The following is a 27950-nucleotide window of genomic DNA, read 5'->3' as shown; positions in this document are numbered from 1 at the left end:
TATAAAATAAAATTCCATCCTAACTGAAAAGTTACATAATCACCAGGCCAACTTACCCAGGTAAATAAATCACACAGGATTTCACAGTTCTTACCTTGTTGAGAAAACTCTTCAGCACACTTGCTGCTTTTACAGACAGAGACCGTGGTATGCGAATTTGCTTTTCCAAAATAACTAAAAGATAAGAATGACAGTATAATTTTCAATGTTTTACGTGGCTTGAAGTTTTTTTCTCTACATTCAAAGATATTTTAGGCACTCAAGCAGAAAACACATTAGGCACATACCTGAAACACTTCATGCATTTTCCTAATCTCTTGAACCTCCTCAGATTTGGCCCCTTGCCTGAACAATGCGTTTACTATTTACAAACATGCTTTTTATTTTTCTTTTTACTACCTTCCTATGTAAATAGAAATAAAAACAATACCTGCTTCACAGGGTTCTTACAAGGTATAAAAGGTAGTAATATAAAGTGCTTTCATATGGAATTTTCACATGGAATTATACCAAGAAATTCGAAATTACTCTCCAAAGCTACTGTCAACTTCCACCCCCAGCAATAGCCCTGAAGAGTTCCCACTGCGCCACACCTTCATGAGCACTAACCAGTTATCATCAAACTAAAGTCAAATGCATAGGCATGAAACTAAAGCTCATTAACACTTAGTGAGGTTCTTCCAATTATCGGTCTGAGGGGCTTTTCATATTCTTCATGACACTGGTTTCCTATAGCATTAAATACTTCCTCGAATTCTGTGAGGGTTTTAACTACTAAATGCAAAATTTTGTGGCCACTGTCACACTTTGTGGTAGAGGTCCTTGTGCCTGGCCTCCTGCTTCTGTTCTACTTTTAGCAGTCCTCACTGTGGGCACCCCAAGTCCTTAACACCACTCTGAGCTCTCTGTTATCTTCACATTCTACTTTTCTTGAACTTAGGCACTAAACCAGGGGCTTGTGTGAAAGATCAGTCTCTCTAGGCAGTGGATTCCCTGATGCAAAATCTGTGACGGACAAGCCAAGCTGCTTTGTTATGAGTTTAAGTGTGGGAAGGAAACTGCAAATGCAACTACAGATAGAGAAGTGGGAAGGGAATATTTAAAAATTATCCAAATTATCATTAAGTCAGGATGTCCAATTTATTCTTTTCCTTACTGAGAATAGTAATTTGAAAGCCCCAATTTTTTCTCTAGGTTATTCACGGAGAATCTCAACAAAATACTGCAAATTACCTTGGAATAGATAATCTTCTGTATTCTGATCAGGATTATCGGAGCTCCCAACAATATCAAATGGAGACCTTCCTGCCATCATCTCAAACATGAGCACTCCAAGAGCCCACCAGTCAACACTGAAGCCTTTGGGAAGAAATTTCAAATAATAAATCTTCTCTGTATTCATGAACAGCCAGTAATCAGAAATTTATATTATGTGATGAAAATGTAAACATAATGAAAAAGTAAATTCTAAGCAGATTATAAATAGTATGGTAGGCACTAAGAACTGCAGAAATATTTGGTCCAACCCTAAGAGGAACATCTATATAATAATCCCTTCTCCCAAGCAGAGGATCGTTGTGGAAGACGGGGAAGACTATAAATGTAAGAGTGCTGGACCAGACACAGCAGGGCAGCTGCACAAATAAACACAGTAGCTGGGACAGCATGCACAAGCCCCATGTAAACTCAAGTCAGACCAAATGCCAGCATGGTAAGGGAGGCAAATATAAGGAGCTATGGCAAGGGACAGCTGCTGGGGGAGGAGTTTTCTCTAAGAAAGTTGCTACTTGTAAGCTGACCGTGCCCCCATGGGCAGCAAACTAGACATGATGAGTAAAAAAGAAAATGACACAAAGTTGGATGAGTAAGGAAGTTGGGAGTGCATTTGGGAGGAATGGGAAGCTGGTAGATATGATCAAAACATGTTGTATGAAATTCTCAAAGAACTAATAAAAATAAATATAAATGTACAAAAATTTAATGGAAGCTAGATGTGGTGGTGTACAATTTAATCCCAGCACTTGGGAGGTAGAGGCAGTCAGACCTCTGTGAGTTTGAGGCCAGCCTGGTCTACATGGCCAGTTCCAGGACAGCCAGAGTTATGGAGAGACCCGGACAGCCAGAGTTATGGAGAGACCCAGACTCAGGAAAAAAAGTTTTATCTGATACCCAATGAGCACCTTTAGCATCTTTTAGACTTCTAGAAGAAATATTCCAGAAGGTCTGAATAATCTTCTAGAAGTTCATGACACTGGCTTCACATAGCTGACGGTTTAAAACCTAGTGGTCACTGTGAACAAGGTATATTATTTAAAATTTTCTGTGCATCAGTTCCCTCATTTGTAAAACGAGTCAATATCACCTCAGACTTATAAGGCAGCGTAGAGTTAATTGTTTATAATAGTTCTTGCCATTGCTCAGTGTTTGTTAATAGTTAAATATTATTTAAATATATATTCCACAAAATACTGAACTCTTTTTGGCTCATGTTTCAGAATATGAGGGTCTCTATGTATGTTAACAGAACCAATAAAAGTATTAAAATGATATAGCATATTATATTATAATTGGTACCACATTAAACTACCAACACAGCAATAGCATACCACCTATTTATTTATTACCATAATCTTCTCCTCTTAAAATCTCAGGAGCAATGTAATTGGGAGTTCCACAGAAAGTGCTGGTTGTATCGCCAGGCCGTAATCCTTCCTTTCATAGGGGGAAAAAATAGAGAAGATAAGATACAAAACTATTTAAAGGTCACTTTTCCATTTCATCTACTATCTAAATTCAGCATGTATATGCAATACATCACGCCTAGACAACATCACTAGGAGCAATTCCCTTACTATGAAAATTGTGATTGCTACTAAATAGCATAAAGAAAACTCACTCTGATTAGATGTTGCTAAAGTTAGTTTAGCAAGAGGCAGGTAGATCTCTGTGAATTAGAGATCAGCCTGTTCTACAGAGTGAATTCCAGGACAGTCAGGACTATCTGAGAAGCTCTGCTTCAACAAAACAAAATACTAAAACAAAAACTTAAAAAAAAAAAAAAATATATATATATATATATATATATATATATATATATATCTGTTGGGCTGGAGAGATGGCTCAGTGGTTAAAAGCACTGGCTGTTCTTCCAGAGGTCTGGATTTCAATTCCCAGCAACCACATGGTGACTCACAACCATTTATAATGAGATATGGTGCCCTCTTCTGGCATGCAGACAGAACACTGTATATATAATAAATAAAATTTAATACAAAATCAAGAACATGACTAAAATGAACCATCTAACATGACTGTTGACATTACAAGGCTTTGTGTTGGGTCACTTTTCCTGTGGAGCATGTCTTCTGTTTTTATGAACAATTAAGGCACAATGCACAAACAAGCTACACAGAGATATAATAAATGGAACACCAATTAAGAACTGTAACAAATATAAATTTCTGTATACCTATTATTAACATTTTTAAGAAAGAATAAAAATGAACATATTAGGAAAATTTCATGGTTTTAATCATGAGATTCTAACATTCCCATATCAGAAAATATATCTTACATAGCAATAACAAATAAACAGAGAGAAGAAAAAGATAAGTAAGGTGGTTCACACGAGATCCCAGAACTTGGAAGATTGAAGCAGGAGGACTGTTAATTCAGGTAAAACCTCACCTACAGAGGTTTTAAGACCTTGTCTCAAAAAACCAAAACGGAGGCAAAACCACAAAACAAAACCCACCCAAATAACCACAAAATAAAACCAATCCAACAATCAAATATGTTACATAAACCCATATACACAGTATAAATATGGTCAAATATGTTTGGGGAAAAGGAAGGACAGAAAGTCATAGATCCCTCGCAGGGCTGGGGTGACAGCTCAGGGGTAATTCTTGCCATACAGTCCAGGCTGAACTTGAGTGCCTGACCATCTTGCTTCAGCTGTGCAGAGCTCAAACCCCAAGCCTCTGCCTCCTTGTGCTATTGGTAATTTTAACTAATATTCAAACCACAACTCAAAAAGGGAAAAAGAAACCCTGATAATTTATAGCTCTTCATATTTTATATACTCTTCAAAGCCATAAAAATCCACTATAATTATAATTGTGTGTGTGTTTTTTTTTTTTTTAAACCCTGGCTGTCCTGGAATTCAACTCTGTAGACAGGCTGGCCTTGAACTCAGAGATCTGCCTGAGTGGACTAAATAGGCTATGGCCAGCTTGTTTTTTTTTTTTTTTTTTTTTTTTTTTAAACCAGAGAGAGAAAAACACTCTAGGGAGAAGAAATGGCAGAGCAAAAAGGACACAATGAGAATAATTTAAGATATGTATATATACACATATAACATACATACATGCATACACACACACATATATATCACAGGAAAAATGGTCTTCAGTTTTATACACTGTGAAAACTTTATTTTCTAATGTAATGTGCAGGTGTAACATTAATCCTCAATACCACTTGCGTGTTTTATTAATGTAAGAATTTGGAATTCTGGTCTGATGGTACTTCCTCCAGGTGGATGAGAACACAGTGCATATACTCAAACACCCAGGGATGTTTCACTGGAGTAGGGTTAATAAGTAGAATAGTTCTCTAGAAATTTTGTGGGAAAAGATCAGACCTTTAAATAAAACATCAATAAATAGACATATTCTGAAACAAAGTATGATTTTTATCATACTTTATGTCAGAGATTTGAAATTTAAATATAAAAACAGACTTCTAAGAAAAAATTGCAAGTAGGTTCAGGGTATACTAAATAGTAAATGATTGGAAGCTGATATGCAAATACTATGTTAACATAAGGACTAGAGAGAGAGAGAGAGAGAGAGAGAGAGAGAACATAAAAGAGGCAGCCATTATAGGATTGAAGAGAAAACTGAACCTAAAGAAATGTCCAGAGACCTACAAGACTGACTCCACCTAACAATTTGAGCAATGGTGGAAAGGCTACCATAAATGCCCTTCCCTGATAATGAGATCAACGACTAACTTATCCACCATCATGAAGTACCTGGTGGAAACAGAAGCAAACACCCATAACTAAACACTGATTCGAACTGGAATCCAGATGCAGAGGAAGAGGACAAGACCAGGTTGCAGAAACACATAGAGACAGCTGACCTGAACAAGGAGGAGCTAACGGGCCCCCAGACTGATAGCTGGGAATCCAGCATGGGACTGACTCAGATTCCTGAACATGGGTATCAGCTAGAAGGCCTGAGCAGTCTAAGGGACCTCTGACATTGGAACCAGGATGTATTCCTGGTGCACAAAAGGACCTTGCGGACACATCCCCCATGGAGGGATACTGCCTTAACCTAGAGACAGGAGAGAAGTCCTAGTCCCTACTTCAAATGACTTGACAGATTTAGATGACCCCTCCTAGAGGGCATCACCCTACATGTGGAGTGGGGGGAGGGTGGTCGGGATGCATGTGAGGTGGGGAGAGAGGGAAAGAGGGAAGGAGGGAGGGGGAACTGTAATGTATTATGTATTGTATAATGTATATACAATGCATTGTATAATGTATAATGTATATAATTGTATAATTGTATAATGTATTATGACAAAAAAGAGTAATAAATTCAAAAGACAACTTAAAAAAAAACATAGTAAGGACTATAGGTAATTTTTATTCCCAAATTTTCTTCAAAAGCCTAATAGTTTTCAAAACAAAAGTTACAATCAATTAAAAGAAATTAACCCTATATAACACATGTCACAGAAGACATGGAATTCTGCAAATAGCCAGGGAGTACACTCACCTTCGGTTAGAATTCCAAAACATCCTAAACAAAGCAGTGATAATTTCCCATCTAAACATGAAGTTCCTGAACTGACAGGGCACGAGCTGCCTGGAGGTTCTCACCTTACACATGCCATAGTCAGTGAGTTTAATGTGTCCTTCTGAGTCCAGCAGTACATTGTCCAACTTCAAATCTCTATAAATGATCCCCCGTTCGTGAAGATAATTCAGTGCTAGACTGATCTCTGCTGAGTAAAACCTTGAAATGAAAAAAATGACTTTGTTATGAATAGTCACCATTTGAAAAACCCTAAATATATAATGAACACAAATAGTAGATTACAACTGATATGTGATAGGCACTCTATAATCTATTATGCAAATTAACCTAGTTCAGCCTCCTCATGACTTACAAAGAATAAACCAGCTACAAGATAACTTGATTATGTACTATTTTCAACTAGTAGACCCAAAAGGTCAGGCAGCTCTGAAGAAAAAAATCCAACTCAAACAAAAAACTTACCTGGCATGTTCTTCAGGAAGCTTTCTTTGTCGCTGCATATGAAACATTAGATCCCCTCCATTTACATACTCAATGACAAAAAATAGCCTAAAACAGAGACAAAACCACAAGTCACAGTGAGTCGCAGGGCTTTTGGCACTTATAACAGAATAGGAATCATGACAGCATAAAGGCATTCTGAATGATTCACTCCTCGACAAGAACTTAGTGGGAACAAAGGCTTAGCTACAAGGAAGCAACCCAGCAAAGCACAGCCACACCGATTCCACTCTAGGGTAGTGCTGCTTGGGGTAAGGAGCTACTTACTGGGTGAGTCATGTTTAAATGTCATGTAAGGTAAAGAAGACATGACATCATAAGATGAGAATGTGCAGAATGTTAAAAAAGAGTTGGCTATCTCCTGCTGTTTCTTAGAAGCCCCTTCTCTCTCTCTCTGTTTCTTTCCTTTTTATTTTTCTATTAGGGCGGGTATTAGATTGTAGAAGTTCTTAGTGCTCCTACAGGTAACAGATGAAGCCCAGTAATATTCTGTCACCTCTTAACCTTACCTGCTTTCTGTCTGGAAGCAAGAATGCAGCCCAACAAGAAAAGGGTGATTGGACGCCTGTTCAAAAACATGCTTCTCTGTCTGCACCCAGTCAATATCCTATTTAAAATGTCAAAACAAATCTATGTCAAATGAAATGGCCAAAACTAATGGTAAATTTGTTCTTAGCAAGTCACTCACAAATATGAACTAATTAGATTCAACATCAAAACCATTCACTGTCATAAAACAAAACTCACACAAAGAAAAAAATACCATTAACAAAATGTTCAGTATAAAGTCTTGAAAACTTAGACAGCTAAAGTACTTCCCTTGACTTTATTTCTACCTAAGGCATGCTCTTAGAAAAGTAGACCAAAAGAATAATACAGGAACACTGAAGTATTGTGCTTTTGTAATGTCTGTGTATGTGTGGTACTCTGGATTATACCAGGGCCTGCTACATGCTAGGGTTTGTCTAGAAGTAGAAAAAAACATCTCTGTGCTTACCTCATCATCATTGACGAGCTCTTTTTTCACAACTTTCATTGCATAAATGCGATCTGTTTTTTTTAATCGAACCAACAGTACTTTGGCATAACTTCCTCTCCCTATAACTCGAAGCAAATCAAAATCCTGGAGACCTAAACTTGATGATGCTTTACCGCTTTCCCTGGTGTTCGTCGCCTGTTGAGAACATTTACACCAACAAAATTTTACCTGGGAATACTTTCTCAATACTTTACATTTCTGACAAACTCTTATATCTATAAAATTTTAAAGCATTTTATTAACATAAAATATTTTAAGTTCTTAAATCTTTTCTTATATATTCTAAAACATTTAATCTTTAAGAGACGGAATAAGCTTGTGAGTTAAGAAGCAGTAAGAACAGAGCTGAAGTCTGAGGAATGTTAAAGGAGGTCTTTAAAAGGACCTGATAAATTTTAAGTACAAGTATAATGGAGACCCCAAATGACATTGATTTTCATGACTGGGAGAACAGGGACACCACTGACTAAAGAAAGTAAAATATCTAGATTAGATAACACTGTCATTCATGTGTATCTGTTTGGTGTCCCAAAGAGAATTTAAGTTAAAATAGAGTATAAAGATGCAAGTCTGCTAGGAGTCTGGTAGAAGCTAAATAAATATATTCTGAGCTATAAGAGGACACACTCTAAGGTGTGTGAGATGCTACGGGAAGGAAATGAACATGAGGCAATGCATACAGTTTACAGAAGACTTGGAATTAAAGGGATGACAAAGTAACCCTTATAATTAATTCAAAACTAGAAATTTAAACATCTGTCAATTTACAAGGATCACTGAAGATAATCTTTTATATGCTACTAGCAAAGCCACAAATAACACCTTCAGGGACCATGCCTATAGCTCAATACTGCAAAGTCATCAACATGTAATCAACAAATGTTCCACAAAATTAAAGCAGGAATTCTCTAGTGAAAAGTATCAAGGAAAGGAAAGAAAGACAGGAGGAAAATGGGGGGGGGGGGGAGGAAGGGAAGGAGGGAAGAAAAGGGAAATGGGGAGGTGAGAGAGGAAGGGGAAAGAGGAAGAAAGGAAAGCCCCAGATCTGGCCTCTACAGGCACCTGCACTCACACACACACTTACTCACACAGATACACATACAAATAATTAAAAACAAATCATTAAAAAAGAACAGTCATGGGGATGGAGAGATGGTTAAGAACACTGGCTTCTCTTCCAGAGGATCCTGGTTCTATTCCCAGTACCCATATGGCAACCCACAGCTCTCTATAACTCCAGTTCCAGAGGATGCAATGCCCTCTCTTAAACTCTGCAGGCACCAGGCACACATGGTACACAGACATGTATACAAGCAAAACACTGTACACACAACACAAATCAATATACCTAAACTCCAAGTGCTAAGTTTAATTTAAAGTGTATCCTCTTGAAAATGATCAAAGTATCAACAGCTTGTATTAAATCTTAAGGCTACAGGATATATAAACCAATATTAGAATGACAAGCTTAAAAACAAGTTTAAAAAAAAACATACATCACCACTATTACCACTCAAAGGACTGACTTAGAAGAGACGGATACACAGAGTGTAGACAAGAATGAGAAGAAACCAGAACTGTCACCAACTGTTGATGGAAGTGTAAACTCACAAACAGAAGACTGTGGCCACTGTCTCTTACAGTGGAATGTACATAGTACTCAGCCATTCTACTATTTATGCACCAACTTGTTTACTTACTTACATAATTAAATGTAGTACTGGGGAGTGGAATTTTGACTTTATTTTATGTAGTTCTAACACTAAGGACTGAATCCAGGACCTCATGTATGCTAGCTAAGTACTACATCACTCAACACTTCTCCAACCCTTTGTTTCAGTTTTTATTTTGAAACAGATCTTCACTAAGTTGCCTAAGGCTGTCTGTGTTCAGCAGCCAGGCAGCCCTTTAACTTATCCTCCTACCTCAGCCTCCTGAGTAGCTGGGATGACATACAGACTTTCATCAGCAGGGTCAGTTGCTAAATCATATTTATAAGATGGTTTCATCATAGCTTATGTCAATAATTCCAACTGAGAGGGGAAACTGAATGATAAAATATTTGAAGTACTACTCTGTGTCTGTATTACATGAAAGAAGTCAGAGACACACATATTGTGTGTCTGCTTCTACAGCTGGAACAAGAGCAAACGAAGGCAAAGCTAATCTGTGGGGCACAGACAATGGCAATTTTGGGAGGAGGTGAAAGGGGGAGAAAGGACTGCCAGAAGACAAGCCTCTGGAGTGCTGGGGTGCTGGCAGATCTTTCTTCTGAGAGGTCATCACACAGTGCTCACTGTGTTGAAAATTCGTCTAGCTGGGTGTTGGCTACACATACTTCTACCATTTAAAAGGAGTAATAACCAAAGCAGTAAGAATAATGGGGATAATGTTAAAATGCCAATGGCAGTTTCTAAAAGGAACACAAGAGCACGAAGAGCCCATGGGAGAAACATGAGCAATGCAGGGGTCCAGAATAACAGATAACTCATTCTTTAGTATTAGGGTTTTCTTCGTTTGTCTGACTCATTCAGCCTATGAACAAAACAAAAAAAGATCTGGTCACAGTGGCTGGGTGGGTTATAAATGTTAACCACCTTGGCAATGCAGAAGTAAATATGCAGCCGTAGAAAACAAAACTGAAAGAAGGAACAAGGATAGACAAAACAGCAGAGACATGGGTGCAGCTAGGCTGGGCAACCCACATCTGGGAGGGAGGGAAAGAAGACAGGAGGCGGAGTCATCCTCAGATATGCAGGGAGTTCCAGGACAGCCTGAGCTACCTGAGGACTTGACAAAAGGAAATTGACTCAATCAGAAAGTCTAAGATGTCATATTAAAAACATGGGATCAACAGATTTATTTCAAAATTCTGCTGGAGTATAGCAAGAGAGTAGATGAGATCACCCACTATGAGTTCAGAATTACTTTAACTGAGTAGTACATGGGGGCTGGGGGCTTTGCTACAATGTTCTGTTTGCCTCTTCTGTTTCAAATTTCTGTAAAAAAAAAAAAAACTGGAAAATAAACAAGAGAAGCCTAAAATAACATACTCATCAACACTAGAAAAAGAAAAGAAAAAACACAGGAACTAAACTTCCAAGTCCAGAAATACACACATTTGAAAACAGATTTAGGCACTATTCACACAACTAGAAACAGCTAAAAGGGGCTCCCTCCAAGACAACACATGGAACAAGTAAGACATGATACTCTTTTCACCAAAAGCTTTCTAAAAACTGCTTACTGTTTTAATTAATTTCTGTTTTAGAAACAAAAGTGGGCTGGTTCAGCAGTATGGTGATATTTTGCTTACAATCTAATAAAGTTTGCCTGAAGGTCAGAGCGTACACCAGTTAGCCATAGAGGCCAGGCAGGTGGCACACACTTGGGAGAGAGATCTGTTAATTCAAGGCCACCCTGAGCTACACAAAACTGATCCAGTCTAAAAGTGAAATAGTTGACACAAAGGTGATCTCAGTGCCTGGGATCCCACACCTTCAATCCCAGCAATAGAGAGGAATATAAGGTGGGAGGAGACAGGAGCTCAGTGCAGCTGAGGGTTGGTGGAGACAGAGGCAGTCTGGAGATGCAGTCTGAAGACAGGATTGCCCTTTGTTATGAGCATTGGTAGAGGTGACAACTCTCTAGGGGTTGGCTGCTTTTTTCTCTGATCTTCAGCTTTAACCTCATTATTTGACTCTGAGTTTTTATTAAGACCAACCAGAATGTATGTTAGACAGCAGTTAAGAGCACTTGTCACTCTTTCAGCAGATCCAAGTTCAGCACCTCTATAAGGCAGCTCTTGGCAGCCTGTAACTACTGCTTCAACAGACCTGACAACACCCTTCTAGCATCCATGACCACCTGCACTTATGTGGCGTTTTCTTACACAGATACACATAAAAATAAATATTCAATAAATTTTAAATATTAGAGTTTGCCACACAAACCTAGCATTCTAAGTTGGATCCCCAGAAGCCATAGACAGTTGATACAGGAGAGTATCAACTCCACAAAGTTGTCCTTTGACCGCCACATACATATGATAGCATGCCCATCCTATTCCTACGCATCACACACACACATAATAACTATAGTAGTCTTAAATGGCAATTAAGACATTTAATCATTTATACCTAAAGCAACTAGTCTACAATGGAAGTATCTGCAATGTGTTTCAAACAATATTATCAAGTACTAAATACTATTCCTATATATAATTTTTGCTCATAATTTATGCTATTTTAAAGTGAAAATTTTAAAATTATTTCACAATTAAAAATTAAATCAAAATAAAACTTTAAAATCATTAAATGTCTTCCTTGTATTTTACTATTAGAATCTAATATGTAAGCAAGTCAAAGATGTTATATTTCTAAAAGACTATGTTTTTCTAAAAAAAAAAAAAACTAATGCTGTACACAGTAGGACAAATTATCTTACCTCCTTTTCTTCACCAACTTGGTCCAAACTTTCATGACTTGAAGGATTATATGGGATTACTAAAAATTCAAAAACAAATATTAAAGAAGAAAAATAATAATCAATGATGAATTTGACTTAATTTTTTCTGATGATTTTTCATAGTTTTTACACATGAGTAATTAGTTAAAGTTTAATATTTGTCATAAATTACACTCTTCCAGAGGTCCTGAGTTGGATTCCCAGTAACTGCATGGTGGCTTAAAACCATCTATAGTGGGATCTGATGCCCTCTTGTGGCATAAAGTTATACATGCAGAAATAGCACTCATACATAAAACAAATCTTTAAAAAACAAGGTAAAGAAAGATCATTTTGAAAAACTAGAGTAGTGAAGGCAGAGAGGAGGCTCCAGTTGGCAGCCATCTCTTCCTTATGAATAATTTGTTCTCTATAGAGGACTATAATCCTACTGAAATGCTTTACTATCCCAAGGCAGAGATGGAAGGCCTAGGTATTATTTCTCATCTTTTTGCCTTAAAAATGCTTGACTATTGACGAGATCGGGGCTTCTGTTCCTCAGGGCTGCTGGGGTCTGGGGAGTTAGACTTTTTACTTTCACACCGTGAAAAAGAAACTAGGCTTGCTGAATTTAAAGGATTCACCAAAGAATTTGAAATAGGAAAGTCAATTATTAGTTTACCCAGTTGTTTCTTCAAATACGTATATTAAAATATTGTGACAAATTTTATCACAGCAAAATATGGTTAGGTAGATGACATTTTTAGACTTAAGCTTAAAAAAAATTGGCACAGTGGAAAGGAGGCTCCCGGAGGCAGAGGGCTTAACGTGAGGGAAATGCAGGAGAAGACAGGGAAGGAGCAGCAAAAGTTTCATTTGAAAATGCTATAATGAAATCTATTACTTTGTATGCTAATTCAAAAATGAAAAAAGACATAAGTCGAATATGAGAAATCAGGCTTTACAAAAGCATCCAGAGCAGTCTCCACCTGCTGCTCCCCTCCCCCTCACCTGTCTGTGCATGGTCTGGATGCATGGATGACTGGTCCATCGGTATCAGTGGTTCCTGCAAACATTTCCAAAGAAAAAGTAACTTACAAGATGCCTTTTAAATTCCCAAACCTCTATAAACCAGACATGAGAATACTTCAATGAGATGCATCATACTAAGACTTAAATGTGAAAAACTCTAAGTAACATGAATTTATTGCTATTATTATACTTAATTATGCGAAGCCATAGAATACTCCTGTGAATGACATAATACTACATTTTTACAGAAAAAAATACACAAGTGATTTCAGGTCAGCTGGAATAAAACTGAACTATCTACTGTGATCCCCTTCTACATTACGGGTATTTCACCCCTCTGAAAACTGAGAACAAATGGCACATTGGAAGGAGAGAACTATTCCCAAGTCACCCTCTGACCTCCAGATGCTGTGGCACACGTGCATAACGATGAATTAAAATAGAATAGAAAAGATAACTGGGAACTGAAGAGACTCTGAGCAGTTAAGAGTGCTTGCTACTCTTGCAAAGGGCCTGAGCTCAGCTCCTAGCACACATGTGGGCAGCTCACAACCGGGATCTGACACCCTCTTCTGGCCTCTAAGACAAGAACACACACAGCATATGCTCAAATAGACACATACACATAAATAAAAATAAATCTGAGAAAAAATGACAAAGTCATATTGTTCAGTGAGAAAAATAAGCTAGAAAAGGATGTACATCAATGACCTCAATTTTATTAAAGTATGTAAAAAAAGAAAAAAAGACAAAGTAATGAACAAATGACTAAAAAGCACTTGTTTCTCCTACAATTAAATTTTAAGGAGCAAAAACAGGTGGGAGGAAGGAGGAACCAGGGAATTTACAAAGCATGGAAGAAACCTCAATCAAGGAAAGTCTGAATCCTGATTCAGAATAAAAAATTATAACTTTTTATCAGACAACTAAAAATGTGAATAGTGCCTGGGTGGCATTTGATATTGGTCATTTCTAGACTTCTAAAGTTTACGTACCTTAAGTGAAATGCAAAGAATTCTTACACACTATGTCTTCTAAGATGTGTTTATATAATACCTTTCTGTTTTAACTCTGTTAAATGAAGCATGTTACACACATATATAACAAACAAAACCGTAAGCCTTACCGGTGGCAAAGAATGCCGCCCACACTCAACTGTGACAAGCTTGTGACACTTCTTATGAACCAACAGTTTGCAGTTGATACACTTATATCCTTGTCGTCCAAGTCCCCAGATTCTGTCTGTGCAGATGGCACAGTGAGCACGCTGCAAAGAGTAAATTCAAGAATAGTTTATCACAGCCAGGCACCAGTGGCCCATACCTTAACCCCAGCACTCAGGATGCAGAGGCAAGTGGATCGATCATTGGGACCTCCAGGCTAGCCTGGCTTACGTAGTGAGTTCTAAGATAGCCAGGGCTATGTAACCTGCCTCAAAAAACAAAGCAAAACAAAACAAAAACATTAAGTCAAAGTTAGTTCCCAATAGCTTGCTCATTATGTCTTCAATCTCAGCACTCATAAGGCAGAGAGGTATACTGATCTATAAATTCAAAGCCAGGCTGATCTACATAGTGAGTGCCAGCCCAGAAAAAGCTACATAGTGAGATTCTGTTTCAAAAAATCCAAACAGACTGGGAGGTGGTGGCAGCGACACACACCTTTTAATCCTAGCACTTAGGAGGCAGAGGCAGGCAAATCTCAGTGACTTCAAGGCTAGCCTGGTCTATCGAGTTCCAGGATAGCCAGGACTGCTATACAGAGAAAAACCTGTCTGGAAAAAACAAACAACAACAATATTCAAACAAACAAAAACCCCAAGACATTTAAAAATAAATAGACTTTCTTCTAACTGAATTTACTGTTGTCAACCTATGGCAAAATCAAACCAAGCAAAATTTTCTTACTTATGATTTTTCTTCAAAGGCTATTAAATATTAAAGATCAGTGAAAAGTAAATAGAAGACAGTGGTTTCAAAGAGACATGAATACACAGCCACGTTGCTTTCTGATGTTAAATTCAAGAAATTTTCATCTTCACAAAAGTTTTACAGTAATGAACATATGAAAAGTGGCCAATAAGCCACACAGCCTCCCAGACCATGCAGAGGGCAAACCCTGCTTTCCTGGAGACATTAGTGCCCAAAGTCTTGGTGATGTCAGGGCAACTGGCGGTAAAGGGTTAGGGGTCTCTGGCATTCATTTCTATTGACATGGAAGAATTTAGGAGATGATTTTAATTGTAGAAATGAAATCCACAAATGAATATTTATCAAAAGAAGTTAAACGAGGCACTGCCTCACTTAGACAGACAGAAGAGATTGCCACAGTTTCTTGTCTAACTTCAGTTATACCAAGTACCAGGCCAACTGTGGCAACACAGTAAGAACCTGTGTCAAAAAAGGGCTGGGGGTGTTTCTAAACAAGGCTTTATGCCAACAGACTGCTTACTCTCAAACCCTAGCTTTGCACTTACTGGCTGAAATGTCTAAGATAAGACTGAACTTATTTTTCTCATCTATAAAATGGAAATACAGTACCTATTTATTTCACAGGGCTGTTGTAAGGATTTAGTGAACCAACACAGGGGAAACACTTAGGAAATTGCCTTATACAGAGTTAAAGCTAGCCAAGTGGTTGCTACTATTACTGTTTCCTGGACAGTGAATTAAAGGGCTCTTACACAATAAACTTTGATGATTTCTGTCTGCTTTAAATTATATTTAGACACAATTTTATAACTCTAAAAACCACTTTTTTTCAGACTCATTTGGATATAAGGTACAAACATTAGAAGTTTAACCTTAACCAGGCGTTGGTGGTGCATGCCTTTACTCCCAGTACTTGGGAGGCAAAGACAGGAGGATCTCTATGAGTTTAAGACTGGTTTACAAATCGAGTTCCAGGACAACCACCAGGAGTTGACTGTTACACAGAGAAACCCTGTCTGCACACCGCCCCCCCCCCCCAAAGTTTAACCTAAAACTAATAGCATTCATTCATCTAATCAGGCCCAGAGTGAAGCAGAGTCCTGGGCAGTGAGAGGAAGAGCTATTTAAACTAGAGGCACTGCCTAAGCAACTGATATTTGAATAACAAACTACCTTTCTCTCATAGGAAGGAAAAAATAAGTAAAAATAGATGCTTCAAAGTATTAGAATCCAATGAAAAAAGCTTACCCTGTTGAAACGTTTGGCTTGAAAAGTGTGGCCATTTGCACAATAAAGCTTTCTCCACCGGCGTGCTCCTCTGCGGTAAATGGATTCTGGAGAGAGATTGTAAGGAAAAGAAAGCAAGGTTGAATAAAAGCCACCTAATTACATCTGGAAAAACTATAGGAACACACACAAAACTGAAAATGTAAAATGTGTTCACTAAAGGATTAGGTGAAAACAAACATCTGGGATACCAACTTTGAATAATTAGTATTGCTTTTCTTTTAAAGAGATTTCCCCCCCTAACATCTGAGAAAAACTGAAGTTCCTGGACAGGTTATAGGGGTAAATATTTGTATTCTTTACCTGATTTACAAGCTACTACTTACTCTTTGTTATGCCTAATATCTTCTCAACAAACAAATACAAACAAACAAACAAAAAAAGTCCTCTCTGTCCCCTCAGAATGATTTGGAAGATACAACGTGTGAATCTAATGACATTCACTTTGGTCATCCATAATCACAATATAGTTACTGCATCTTAGAAAATAAACTTAGTATCACTCAATCTAAAGCTCACATACAACGTTTCTTAATTGTTCCAAAAGTGTCTTTCAAAGCTGTCCTTTTCTAATCAGGAACAAATCACAATGCAGGCACTGCATCTGATTTCTTTCGTTGGGCTATCAGGCTGGTTGGTTTTCACCTCCAACACATTCAAAAACATTTGCTCTGCTTTATTCTCCAGGTCTTAGGCAGTGTTTTAAAGTTCCACATCCATGTTGCAGTGTCTGTCTCTTCATGATCAGAGTCAGTACTAAATCCTTGGGGCAAAAGTACTATTGAGATGCCTCTAAAGAGGAGAGGGACTAGAGGGACGTGCCTGCTGGTAGGCAACACATCTATGTCACTGCTCTGGCACCCAGTCAAAACCAGCTCACAACTGCCTGCAACTTCAGCCATGGAGTAAGCATTGGGGAGGGGTAATCAGATGCTCTCTACATCTCAGGCATCTGTACTGATGTACACAAGCATAATTAAAAATAAAATAATAAGAGAGGCTATTATGCTTTTTCTTATGGCATTCCATCAAAGAAGCACAGTGTCAGAATGTCAGTGCCCACGACTGATAACCACCCTCACAAGTAGTGACTGCTTCTCTTCTTCACTGTAAATGTACATCTTACATCATGTAAGAGATTTGTAAGTGGTATTTTATATAACACTACCATCTACAACAAACTCATCCTTTCTGGCTTGTTTTAGTACAATACTGGGCGTTAAACTCAGGACCTCACACATTACATAAGTATTCTAGCCCACTCCAAAGGTTTTATATAACTGCTATTAACCTTTTTATTTTAAAAAAAATTATTAGTGTTTTGTCTACACATATGTATACACCATGTGCATGCTTAGTATTCTGGAGGTAAGATGGAGGAGTTGGATCCCGTGGAATTGGAGTTACAGATTGTTGTGAGTTACCAAGTGGGTACAGAAACCTAACCCAGGTCCTCTAGAAGAGCAACAAGGGCTCTTAACCCCTGAGCCATGTCTCTACCTCCCACAAACACTATTTTCTGCCCCCCCAAAACAGGGTTTCTGTATGTAATAGCCCTGGCTATTCTGGAACTCGCTTTGTAGACCAGGCTGGCCTTCAATTCACAGAGATCCTCCTGCCTCTGTTTCCTGAGTGATGGGATTAAATAAAGGCTTGTGTCACCACTATTCCTAAAACAGAGAGGAAGAGGTTCCAAATATCCAAATCTAATCCATTCGTAATTCTGGCTATCCATCACTACTACATGTACTGTCTAGTAGTTACTAGACATTGTAATGTCTACTGGTGATATTTCTCAGTGGCAGTTAATAGTAAGGAACATTTCTAAACTACTTTAAAGCAGATGTAGCACTGAATTCACTATTTCAAGTTAAAGGAGGAAGTACAAGCTACAATGCTCTCAGAAGTCTTTTTTTCTGCTTGCACAGCTGGGGATAGAGACAGGTCCTTGCACCTGACACTAAACACGGATGCTTTTGCTTATGCCTACACTCTCTAGCAAGAACCAGCTCATGTTAGCTTACCAGACGCTCCTATGAACTAGCTTGCATACCCTAAATTTAAACATTTTACTGCTAAGAATTTAAAAGGCCAAAAGACTACAGTCATGGTCACCAACTTTCCTCTACACTCTAGTTTAATATTTAATTTACTGGAGAAAAGATGGTGTCAGACCTCCACCACTAAATTTTAAAACGTAAATGAGTGCCTATGTAAATAAGCCTAGAGACTGCCTTCTACCTGGAAAGCATGGCATAAACCTATAATGGACATGGAGCTCTGCACAGGTGTGCTACAATGTCAACTCTTTCAAAACTCTGGCTCTGGGCAGAGAAGATACCCACTCTCTCCAGCAGCTCTGTAAAGACAGCCAACATGGCTTTAACTCTCCTTTCACTAGCAGCCCAGGAAGATGATGCAGCTGAACACAAACCTGCATTTCACTACTGCTTGGGTATCTGCCCACTCTGTCTATTTCTCTATCTTCCTATGTAACACATTACATCCATAACTTTATAGCTTGTTGTTTTCCCCATTCACTAAAGGGCATTAAATCACAAAATTAGAAGCTTAGACTTGGAAATTTCATATAATTCAAGGAGAAACATTCATTACTTTTCCTTCTCAAGTCATGGATATGTACAGAAACCATGAATGAAAATGAGATTCTTTAACAATTCCTAATAATATGACACCTAATAGGTATCTATAAGTGTCAAATCAACTATTCTCACATTATATATAGTAAGCATAAACAAACAAATGAATCAATGTAACAAGAAGGTTATTAAATTTAGGAGTACATGTATATGTGTACACACAAGCACAGTGGTAAACAGAAAATACTAATGTTGAATCTGCATAAGTGATTCATAGGTATCCTTTTTTTTCAAAGATCTTTTGAAATTTCCACAGATTTGAAAATAACCAAAATTAAAAAACATGAAGTCACATGACTTAATTTAATTGTCCTTTTATATGCATAACAGACAATTATATAACATTTAGCCAAATGAATTCCATTTGGCAAAAGCAGAGCTTAGGCAGTTGCTAATATAGTCTAAATTAGATTGAAGAAACAGAATGAATCAAACAAATCAAAAGTTCTATTTCTTAACAAAGGCGTGGTGGCACATGCCTTTAGGAGGCAGAGGCAGAGGCAGGCAGACCTCTGCATAGAGCCAACCTGGTCTACAAAGTGAGTTCCAAGACAGACAGAAACCTTGTCTAGAAAAACAATGTCCTGTTTCTTTTCACTTTGAGTAACTCTTTTCAAGTGTACAGAATTCTAAAACACTCACTGTCTTCTCCTGGACAAGGCATTCCAGGACGTTCTGGTACACAAGGAAATACTGAAAGAAAAATTAATTAAAATTAATTAACAGCATATTTACAAAATACAAATTATACAACTGATGCAAATTTCAAAGTGACTTGAGATACCAAAGGCAGAATTTTAACACATGGCCAAAATTAGTCTACTGAAGGCTCTCACTTTTACCAAGCCTATATAAAGTAAGTTTCTGGGAAAGTAAATGTGTCTACAGGTAACACATTAGAAGCTTGAGTTACTAATCCTAGTCCCTTGTGAATAATCACTTTTTTCCCTTTCTGGTCCTTAAAGAAACTACTACTTTTTAAAATTTTTGTTGTAGAGAACTTTGTTACAACAAAGAGTTAAATGAAAAAATTAGTTTTTAAAGATGTGTACTCAATTTAGGAACGAATTAATATCAGAAACAGTACTAATGCTTTCAAAATAAAAGCTTCTATTCTGTACGTTTATGAGCATACCAAACAAAGCATCTTATAACGGGGAGCATCCTGTTAACTAACTGTATTCTGGTGAATTAGGACCACAGCTGAGTAAGAGTACCTGGAACAGGAAATGGCTTATCAAGCCCAGCACTGTGCCAGGCAAGCACCCACAGCTGAGTTCACTTTATTTTCAGATGCAGTCTCACTATGGAGCTCAGGCAGCTCTAGAACACAAGATCCTCCTGCCTCTGGTCCCAAGTTATAGGATAATAGGCAGCTGCTACCTGCCAGGATAACTGATTTTTTTCTCTAACATTTTATACTAGAAAAGGGTTGGTCTCTGTCCTGTACACACATGTGCACAAACACACAGACTTCTAAAGCTGTGTAGGAATGTCTAAGTTGTGAAATGATGGGAGATCAAATTTTAATATCATAAAAGACTACATACAGATAACACATTTCTCCTAGACTATAAAAAGCAGAATCATTTTACCTGCTCTAGCACAGGAAAAAGAAAGTGAAGGACAATTAATTATATAGGGATGAGGGCACATATAATAAATGACACCTAGATTGTCTTTAAATAGTCAACAAAACAGCTATGTTTACATTACAGCTTTGGGGGAGTCAATTGATGGCTGGCTCTCTTACCATGGATCAAGAGTTCAGAATCCTTGTTCAGCTCATAAAGCCTGAAAGCTTCTTCTAATTCCAACTGAGAAGACACTGTACACGGATCTCCTAAAAAGACAAAAAGTAAAGCTCAATCTTCACCCTTTGAGTTAGGTAACTGTAAGCAAACTCTATAAATAATAAGGGAGGGAGTGTTTACAAGGACAGATGTTTAAATATTTCCTTAGACACCCCATTCTCTGAAGTAGATAACATCACATCCATTTCTATTGCACAGAATAAAACACAGGCCCGACACCAAATTTTCTACATATAAAACCACCACTGTTCTGTATATGTGTGTGAATGCACGAGCACAGGCACACACAGGTATGGTTAACAGCCAGCCTGCCGCCTCTTCCTTGTCCTCAGTATTGTGGATGGAGCCCAGGACCGGGCCTGGTAAGCTCTCTAACACTTAGAGATACAGCCAGCCCCATTTTGTTCTGTTTGGGGATAGGGTCTAACTGGAACTTATTCTGTAGCCTGGACTGGCCTCAAACACACAATCCTCCTGCTTTAGTCTCCCATGTGCTGGGACTACAGGCCTATGCCACCAGGTCTGGTACTAGTTTGTTTGTTTGTTTTCTTTTCCGAGTCAGGGTTTCTCTGTGTAACAGTCCTAGCTGTCCTGGCACTCACCCTGTAGCCCAGGCTGGCCTCAAACTCACAAAGACCTGCCTGCCTCTGCTTCCTGAGTACTGGGATTAAAGGCACATGCCAGCACTGCCTGGCCCTGATTTCTTTAAGAGGAAAGCAGCTCTACCACCATACTATAAATGGTTGGGATCTATCTTCATGGAGTGACTTTGTCACAGAATTTCTTTCACAGAAAAGAAACCACTAAAGCACTCTGGATTTGTTTGATAAGTATTTTGCTTGCATATATGCACGCACACCACATGCATGCCTATGGCAGTCAGAAGAAGGCATCAGATTCCCCCTGGAACTGGAGTTCCAAATAGTTGCACACCACCTTGTGGGTGCTGGGACTTGACCTGTATCTTCTGCAAGAGCAGCAAGTGCACTGGACTGCTGAACCATCTACCCAGCTCCTACTTTTCCTTCCTTCCTTCCTTTCTAAATAATACATCTTTTGTTCTTTGACAATTGCACACATATAAACAATGCATCCTGATCATGTGCACTCCGAACTCCACTTCCCCTTCTCCCAAGGAGCCTCCCACTCCTCCCTCCATTCCTCCCAGACACTCCAAAATATCCCTCTCCTCCTTCATGTCTTCTTTTTTGGTTAATAACCTACTGAGTACTCTCTGTTGGAATGATGACTGATCTCACTGACTCGCTCTTGTGTGTGAGTTCATGGGTACAAAGGCCATGTCACATCCCAAAGACAGCACTCTACTCCATCCTGCATCTCTTACATTCTTTGCACCCCTATTCTGAGGTGTCCCTTCTCTGACATGTTCCCTGAGCCTTTGGTGGGAAGGATGTTACAAATGTCTTACTTAAGGCTGGACATCAGCTTGAGCTACTCAAATGTAAGTGCTGAGTTTCATTAATACACACACACACACACACACACACACAGAGATGACAAGGAGGAAACACCTCTCTTGACTAACCAGCCAAAGCGCTGAGTCATTCCTGGAAGTCAAGAGGTGGCACATATACATGATACTGACATTCCTCAATGAACAAGTCACTTAGAGCAAGGCTGGGGCCTGAACTGGATCACCCCCTGCTATTCTAGTGCTCATTCCTGTGGTTATACGAAACTTTCCTCCATGCTAGATGCCACTGATTCTGTCTAATCTTCAGTCACACTCTGCAGAGAACTCAGTTAAGTCATTTCCTTTCTAAGCTATCTCAAAGAAAACAATGTCTCTATTCTTTTCTCCAGTTCAGCTGCTGAAGCCTTACTCCCTTTTGTCAACTCTGGACATTTATAACAGGAAAAGTAAGTTTTCAACTGACTAAATTGTAAGGCAGTGTTAGTGTTACACAGAAATAGATAACCAAACCAGAAACTGGTACAAAAGGAAGAAAATTACATGACCTTCTCCACCTAATGATAGGCAGAGATGGCAGCCATGGACTGTTTGTAAAGGCCAGAAAACAGAGAAAATGACTTGGAAAATGGACAAAATGAGTTAACAAAGTGTGGCAAAAGTGTCATTGAAGGCAATATAGAAAATATACCCAAAGAAGCAGTGGTTACAAAGAAAAGTATCATAATGACTAGGTAGGAGGTTCAAAGTACCAAATGGTTTTCTTCTTTCTCTTTTTGAATTTATTTATTTTTAATTTATGTGCAATGGTGTTTTGCCTGCATGTATGTCTGTGTGAGGGTGTCAGATGCCCTGGAATTGGCATTACAGGCATATGTGAGCTGGCATGTGGGTGTTGGGAATTGAACCTCAGTCCTCTGTAAGGGTAGTCAGGTCCCCTCAACTGCTAAGCCATCCTCCCAAAAATGGTTTCTTTCAACAGACTATGTAGATATGGGTGCAGAGAAATGTCAAGAATGAAATCATTTTTGGTGAAACTTGGTTTCCACAAAGTAAAAGAAAAACATTTCCCTGCCAAGCTTTGCTTGGTTTAAAGATAAAACTGCCCTCTCTCCCATTTCTACCTATAAGTCACAAAATAAGAAACACACTAAGGGCAAAGAGTAGATGCATGGAGCTTCTAATAAACACCAAGATTTCTTAATAAATTATGTATATGGGGGGCTAGGTATGTGCATTTGCAGTGCAGTTACCTGCAGAGGCTGTTGGATCCCCTAGGGCTGGAGTTATAGGCAGTTGCAAATTGCCCCCTATGAGTGCTGCAGAAGCAATATGTACTTTTAAATGCTTAGCCAGCTAGCTCTACATCAGGATACTAGGTAAGCATAAGAACTCTCAAACCTCAAAAGAGTGTAGATGGGATCCTGTCCAGAAGAGATTTATATGGATGGGTAAGGAATCACCTAATGCAACAGGCATAACTCGATACTTATGTCATCTACAATGTTTAAAATGAAGGACATGTGACTTCCAACTCTGCAGGAGAAAGTCTAAGCAAGTTGCTGAAGTACAAATGCCATTACCTAGGAAAAGAGAAGAAGGACTCAGAAGCAATGTTAGAGTCATGGAAACCCACTTCCAGAAGGCAGCAAAGAGCCTTCCTGAGAACGGTAGTATATGCTATTACAGTTCAAAATCTCCCTTCTTTGTGACTAGGAGTAGCTACTGTACTTCTCCTGTTTAGTTTATTATTCAGTCCGTATCTCACAGGTCTTTAGAACTAGCAACGAACCTAAACCATAGGTGGACAACACAAAGAACGAGCAGGGCATGTTTGGACTATGAACCTAATGTTGTTATGATTAGGCTCTGGGTGGCTTGGAGAATGTAGTAGCACTTCTGTATAACCATAAGGAAACAGGGAAGTCAGTCAATCACAGTTACTACATACATTTAATCTGTTTTGTCTTTTTCCTTGAACTGAGTGCCTTCGTGTCACGTGTACTCTTTTTTGACCACTATGTCTGATGCATAAAGCATTCTATATATGTCATCATGAAACAGATGACCAGGAAAGCTAGTTTTCAAAGCTAACTCTATCATCTAAATTTACAGACTGAAACACAAATAATTCTCTGAGTATTTGCTCACTACAGCTGATTTTGATTTTGAGGGAATTAAAGGATTGATAAATCCAGATATTAATTATTAGGCTGTTCTTGTTTTCAATGCACCTACTTTTTTCCCCCATCTACAAAAAGAAGCCCCCCCCAAAAACAAACAAACAAACAAACAAACAAAAAAAAACCACAAAAACCCACTAGGTCCTAAAAACAATTGTTAAATATCCAATTATTCCTGGCCCATTGGTTCATAGCCGTATCATAATAAAAAAATGTATTAGTTCAACTTCAAAGGCCCCCATAGTCTAACATGCTCAACATTGTTTAAAAGTCCAAAGTTCAAAGTCTCTTCTAAGACTTAAGGCAATCTAAGTGTAACCATCTGGAAAACAAAATAACAAATGTATTTCTAACATGAATGGCACCATTCAACAAGGGATGATTGGGGCATAGGCAGGAAATACTGGACCAAAACAACAGCAGAGCAAACTGTGACCCTTAAATGGCTCCACCTTTCCAGCTTTTTTGCCTTTGATGATACACCTCTCTCTTGGACTGGTTCCACGCCCTGTGTGCAGATCCCCTTGCAGAGAACCCATGGTCTAGTACTTCTAACATCATGGGGTCTCCAACACAATACATGCTTCAGTTTCACAACTTCACACAATGGCATCTCATGGCTTTCATGCAGGGACTCCCTTTGCCACATGCCAGGCCTCAGTGACTCTCCTTAACCGTAAAGGAAGAAACCACAAACCTTTACTCTTGTATTTTTCATGCCTCTAAAGCAGAACCATAAGGACAACAGTACCAAGTTCATCTGTTCACTTGGGAGCCTGGCCCTCTCCTTGAGTCACATCTGCAGAAACTTTCCTTACAGCTTCTTAAGACCAAAAAATTCAGCCTGGCTGTGGTGGCCAGGACAGCCAGGGCTGTTACACAGAGAAAACCCTCTCAAACAAACAAACAAACAAAAAAGAGCAGAAAATTCCTCAAGTTGGAAAGTTGGAAGCTTAGCTGGGAAGGGTTTGCTCTGGTCCCCTTGTCCCATGCAGACCAGGCCTCTCCTTAATCCCCTTAGCTCTCAGCACATTCAATTCCCCTCCTCCCCTTTTCCTCTTCATACTGTAGGTGTATTTCTTTTTGTCCCACTTGCTATCCGTCACTGTAGACCTGAATAAGAGTAATTACTGATAATCACATAACAGAGTCAATATTAGGCTGTCCTGAAATCTCCTCTAAGAAATTTTCTTTTCAATTTAGTCTCAAGCAAATTCTTAGGACTACAGCAGGGAATATTCCTTCACACTGTGTGTATATGTCACTGTGGTTGGTTTAATAAAGAAGCTGACTGGCCAATAGCTGGACAGGATAAGGTTAGGGGGGAAAGCCAAACAGAGAATGCTGGGAAGAAGAAGTGCAGAGTGAGGGGAGTCATGAGAGAGAGACACAGGTAGTATGGGATAAACATGCTGTGCTGAATGATGGTACCACCACGTGGCAGATGGTAGATAAGAAATATGGGTTAATTTAAAATGTAAGAGTTAGTCAGTAATAAGCCTGAGCTATTGGCCGAGCATTTATAATTAATATTAAGTCTCCCTGTCAGTTATTTGGGAACTGGAGAATGGGAAAGAAACTTCTGCATACACTACAGCAGAAGAAGTCACATTCTTTGCCAAAATATCACAAGAATGGTTTCTAGCCCAGTTTTTTTGCTTGTTTGTTTTTGTTTTTCAAGACAGGGTTTCTCTGTGTAGTTTTGGAGCCTGTCCTGGCACTCGCTCTGTAGACCACTCACAGAGATCCACCTGCCTCTACCTCCTAAGTGCTAGGATTAAAGGCATGTGCCACCACTGCCCACTTCTAACCCAATTTTTAATATTGTTTCTCTGAATGCTGGTCCTATATAATCCATACTGCTCTCAGCAATACTTTCTTCCAAATTCTTACCAGGAGGCCTATTTAACCCTGCTCACAACATTCAAATGTACCTTTTCTAGTCCCAAATACCAATATCTTCAAAAAATTAAACAGGTGAGGTCTGTCACAGCAACAACCCCATTCTTAGAGGACCTGAGTAGTCTCAGTAACCACACACTGGCTAACAGCTGTCTGTAAGTCCAATTCCATGGGACCCAACACCCTCTTCTGGCCTGTTCAGACATTGTATGCACATGGTGCATAGAGATACATGTAAGCAAACCATCTATACACATTAAACACATACACAAAAAATAAGCATACTACTACAGCTCATAATTATATATACTGTCAGTTAAAAACAAAAAATTTAAAACTAGGCAGAGAACTAAAATAAAGTAAAATAAAAATCAATATCTATCATTCTCTGCCATTCCCTGTTATCCCCTGGCAGTGATGGTGTTAATTACTATTCACCTAAAATGTTTTGCTACTGAGGCCTGGTAGCTCACAAAAGGAGACCAAAGAAGGGGGTCACTCTAAGTTACAAGTCAGCCAGGGCCACAAAACAAGACCTGTCTTTACTTAGAAAACAAACAAACTGCCAGTCTGGGGGCTGGAGAGGTGGCTCAGCAGTTGAAAGCACTTGTCCTTGCAGAGGGTTATTTCCCAGCACCCATGTGACAGACCACAGCCTTCCCTAACCAGCTCTTTCATGGCATCTGACACCTCTTAGGGTCTTCTTAGGCACCAGGTAGTGAAAGCCTTAATCCATGTCTTTGAGCTGCAAAGCTTTCCATTCTATCAGCCCTGATCCTTCAGAGCAACCTGACTAACCCTCATGCCAAACTGTGAGGAGCCCTGTGATGAGTCTGAGGACAGGCAAAATCTATCTTCAGACAAGTCATAACACCAGAGTGCAAGTCACTCTGAAGTAAATGATCACAATCACTGATTCTGCTACAACATTTTCTTTAAGGCATATTCAGTTAAGAACAGGTAAATGATTATATTATAATATAAGACATTTATATTCCAAATTAAGTTAAAATGTCATACTAACAAAATATTTGCCTTCATTTTGAAGAGAAAGGCAAAGATTGTGTACTTTGATTAAATCATTTTATCTTAATCTAAGTACTCAAACATGGCATTAAATTTCTACTTTATCTTTCCCCCTTGAATTTCTTATTTTATCTTAAAGCATATGCTCACACAGGCAGCACCCCTCCCCCAATCACTCACCTTCCTCATCTATCCATTTCATGGTGAATGGCTGTTCACTGTCAAAAGAACACATATCTCGAACTTCACTGCAAAGCCCCTCAAAGGAGATGGAAGGTTCAAAGTGTGTGATCATAATGTCCCTGAAAAAGAAAGAGTTTTATGCTTTAAATTTAAAACCATATTGATCTACATGCAACTGAGTATCTGATGACAGACTAGTTATTCTGTGTGTGGATGAAATTAAAACATTAATGAAATAAAATTACAATATGAAAAACAATGGATTTATGAAAAGTCTTAGAGCTCAGTGTCCTGTCACTGAGACAAGCCACCCTCACAGCTCTACCCTTTAGGAAGGCCTTCCAACTCTATAACCACAATGTTTCAAATCCCATCCCCAGATTTTCCTACCCCAGAAAGTCTGCCATTCATCCAAGAGATTGTCCTCCTGTTACCCTGGCTCCCTTAGCCTTAACTTACACAAATAACCCAGTGTAAATCTGTCAATCCATGCTTTGTATAGCGTGATTTCTACATCTCTTATCTCATTTTCAGCTTTTCCCCAAAGAACTTGTTTTCCAAAAATAGCTTTAATTTCCTCCTCAATCACAGGAATATAATTTTATTAATGAAAGCATTAACAAATAATATAAAATAGTAAATAACATATTAATGCATTAATATGCTATTAACACTAGATG

General features: G+C 38.7%; 1 protein-coding gene across 2 annotated transcripts in view; it reads right to left on the bottom strand.

The window, feature by feature from the left end:
- Window positions 1-27950, bottom strand: part of Prkci (protein kinase C iota) — a 58510-nt gene that overhangs the window by 8116 nt on the left and 22444 nt on the right. For both annotated transcript variants that reach the window (XM_051185868.1, XM_051185869.1), the window contains exons 2-15: window positions 27268-27389; window positions 20484-20573; window positions 19373-19423; window positions 16032-16117; window positions 13979-14119; window positions 12832-12886; window positions 11821-11879; window positions 7333-7509; window positions 6845-6942; window positions 6297-6383; window positions 5897-6032; window positions 2625-2712; window positions 1234-1359; window positions 95-174 (exon numbers count right to left, since the gene is read on the bottom strand). In XM_051185868.1, coding sequence (XP_051041825.1) covers window positions 95-174; window positions 1234-1359; window positions 2625-2712; window positions 5897-6032; window positions 6297-6383; window positions 6845-6942; window positions 7333-7509; window positions 11821-11879; window positions 12832-12886; window positions 13979-14119; window positions 16032-16117; window positions 19373-19423; window positions 20484-20573; window positions 27268-27389 — 1396 coding nt within the window. The remainder of the gene's footprint in view (window positions 1-94; window positions 175-1233; window positions 1360-2624; window positions 2713-5896; window positions 6033-6296; window positions 6384-6844; window positions 6943-7332; window positions 7510-11820; window positions 11880-12831; window positions 12887-13978; window positions 14120-16031; window positions 16118-19372; window positions 19424-20483; window positions 20574-27267; window positions 27390-27950) is intronic.

Source organism: Phodopus roborovskii, unplaced genomic scaffold, assembly GCF_943737965.1.
Source record: "Phodopus roborovskii unplaced genomic scaffold, PHOROB, whole genome shotgun sequence".
Taxonomy (NCBI): domain Eukaryota; kingdom Metazoa; phylum Chordata; class Mammalia; order Rodentia; family Cricetidae; genus Phodopus; species Phodopus roborovskii.
The sequence above is the reverse complement of the archived record's forward strand: the minus strand, read 5'-3'. Positions and strand labels throughout refer to the sequence as shown.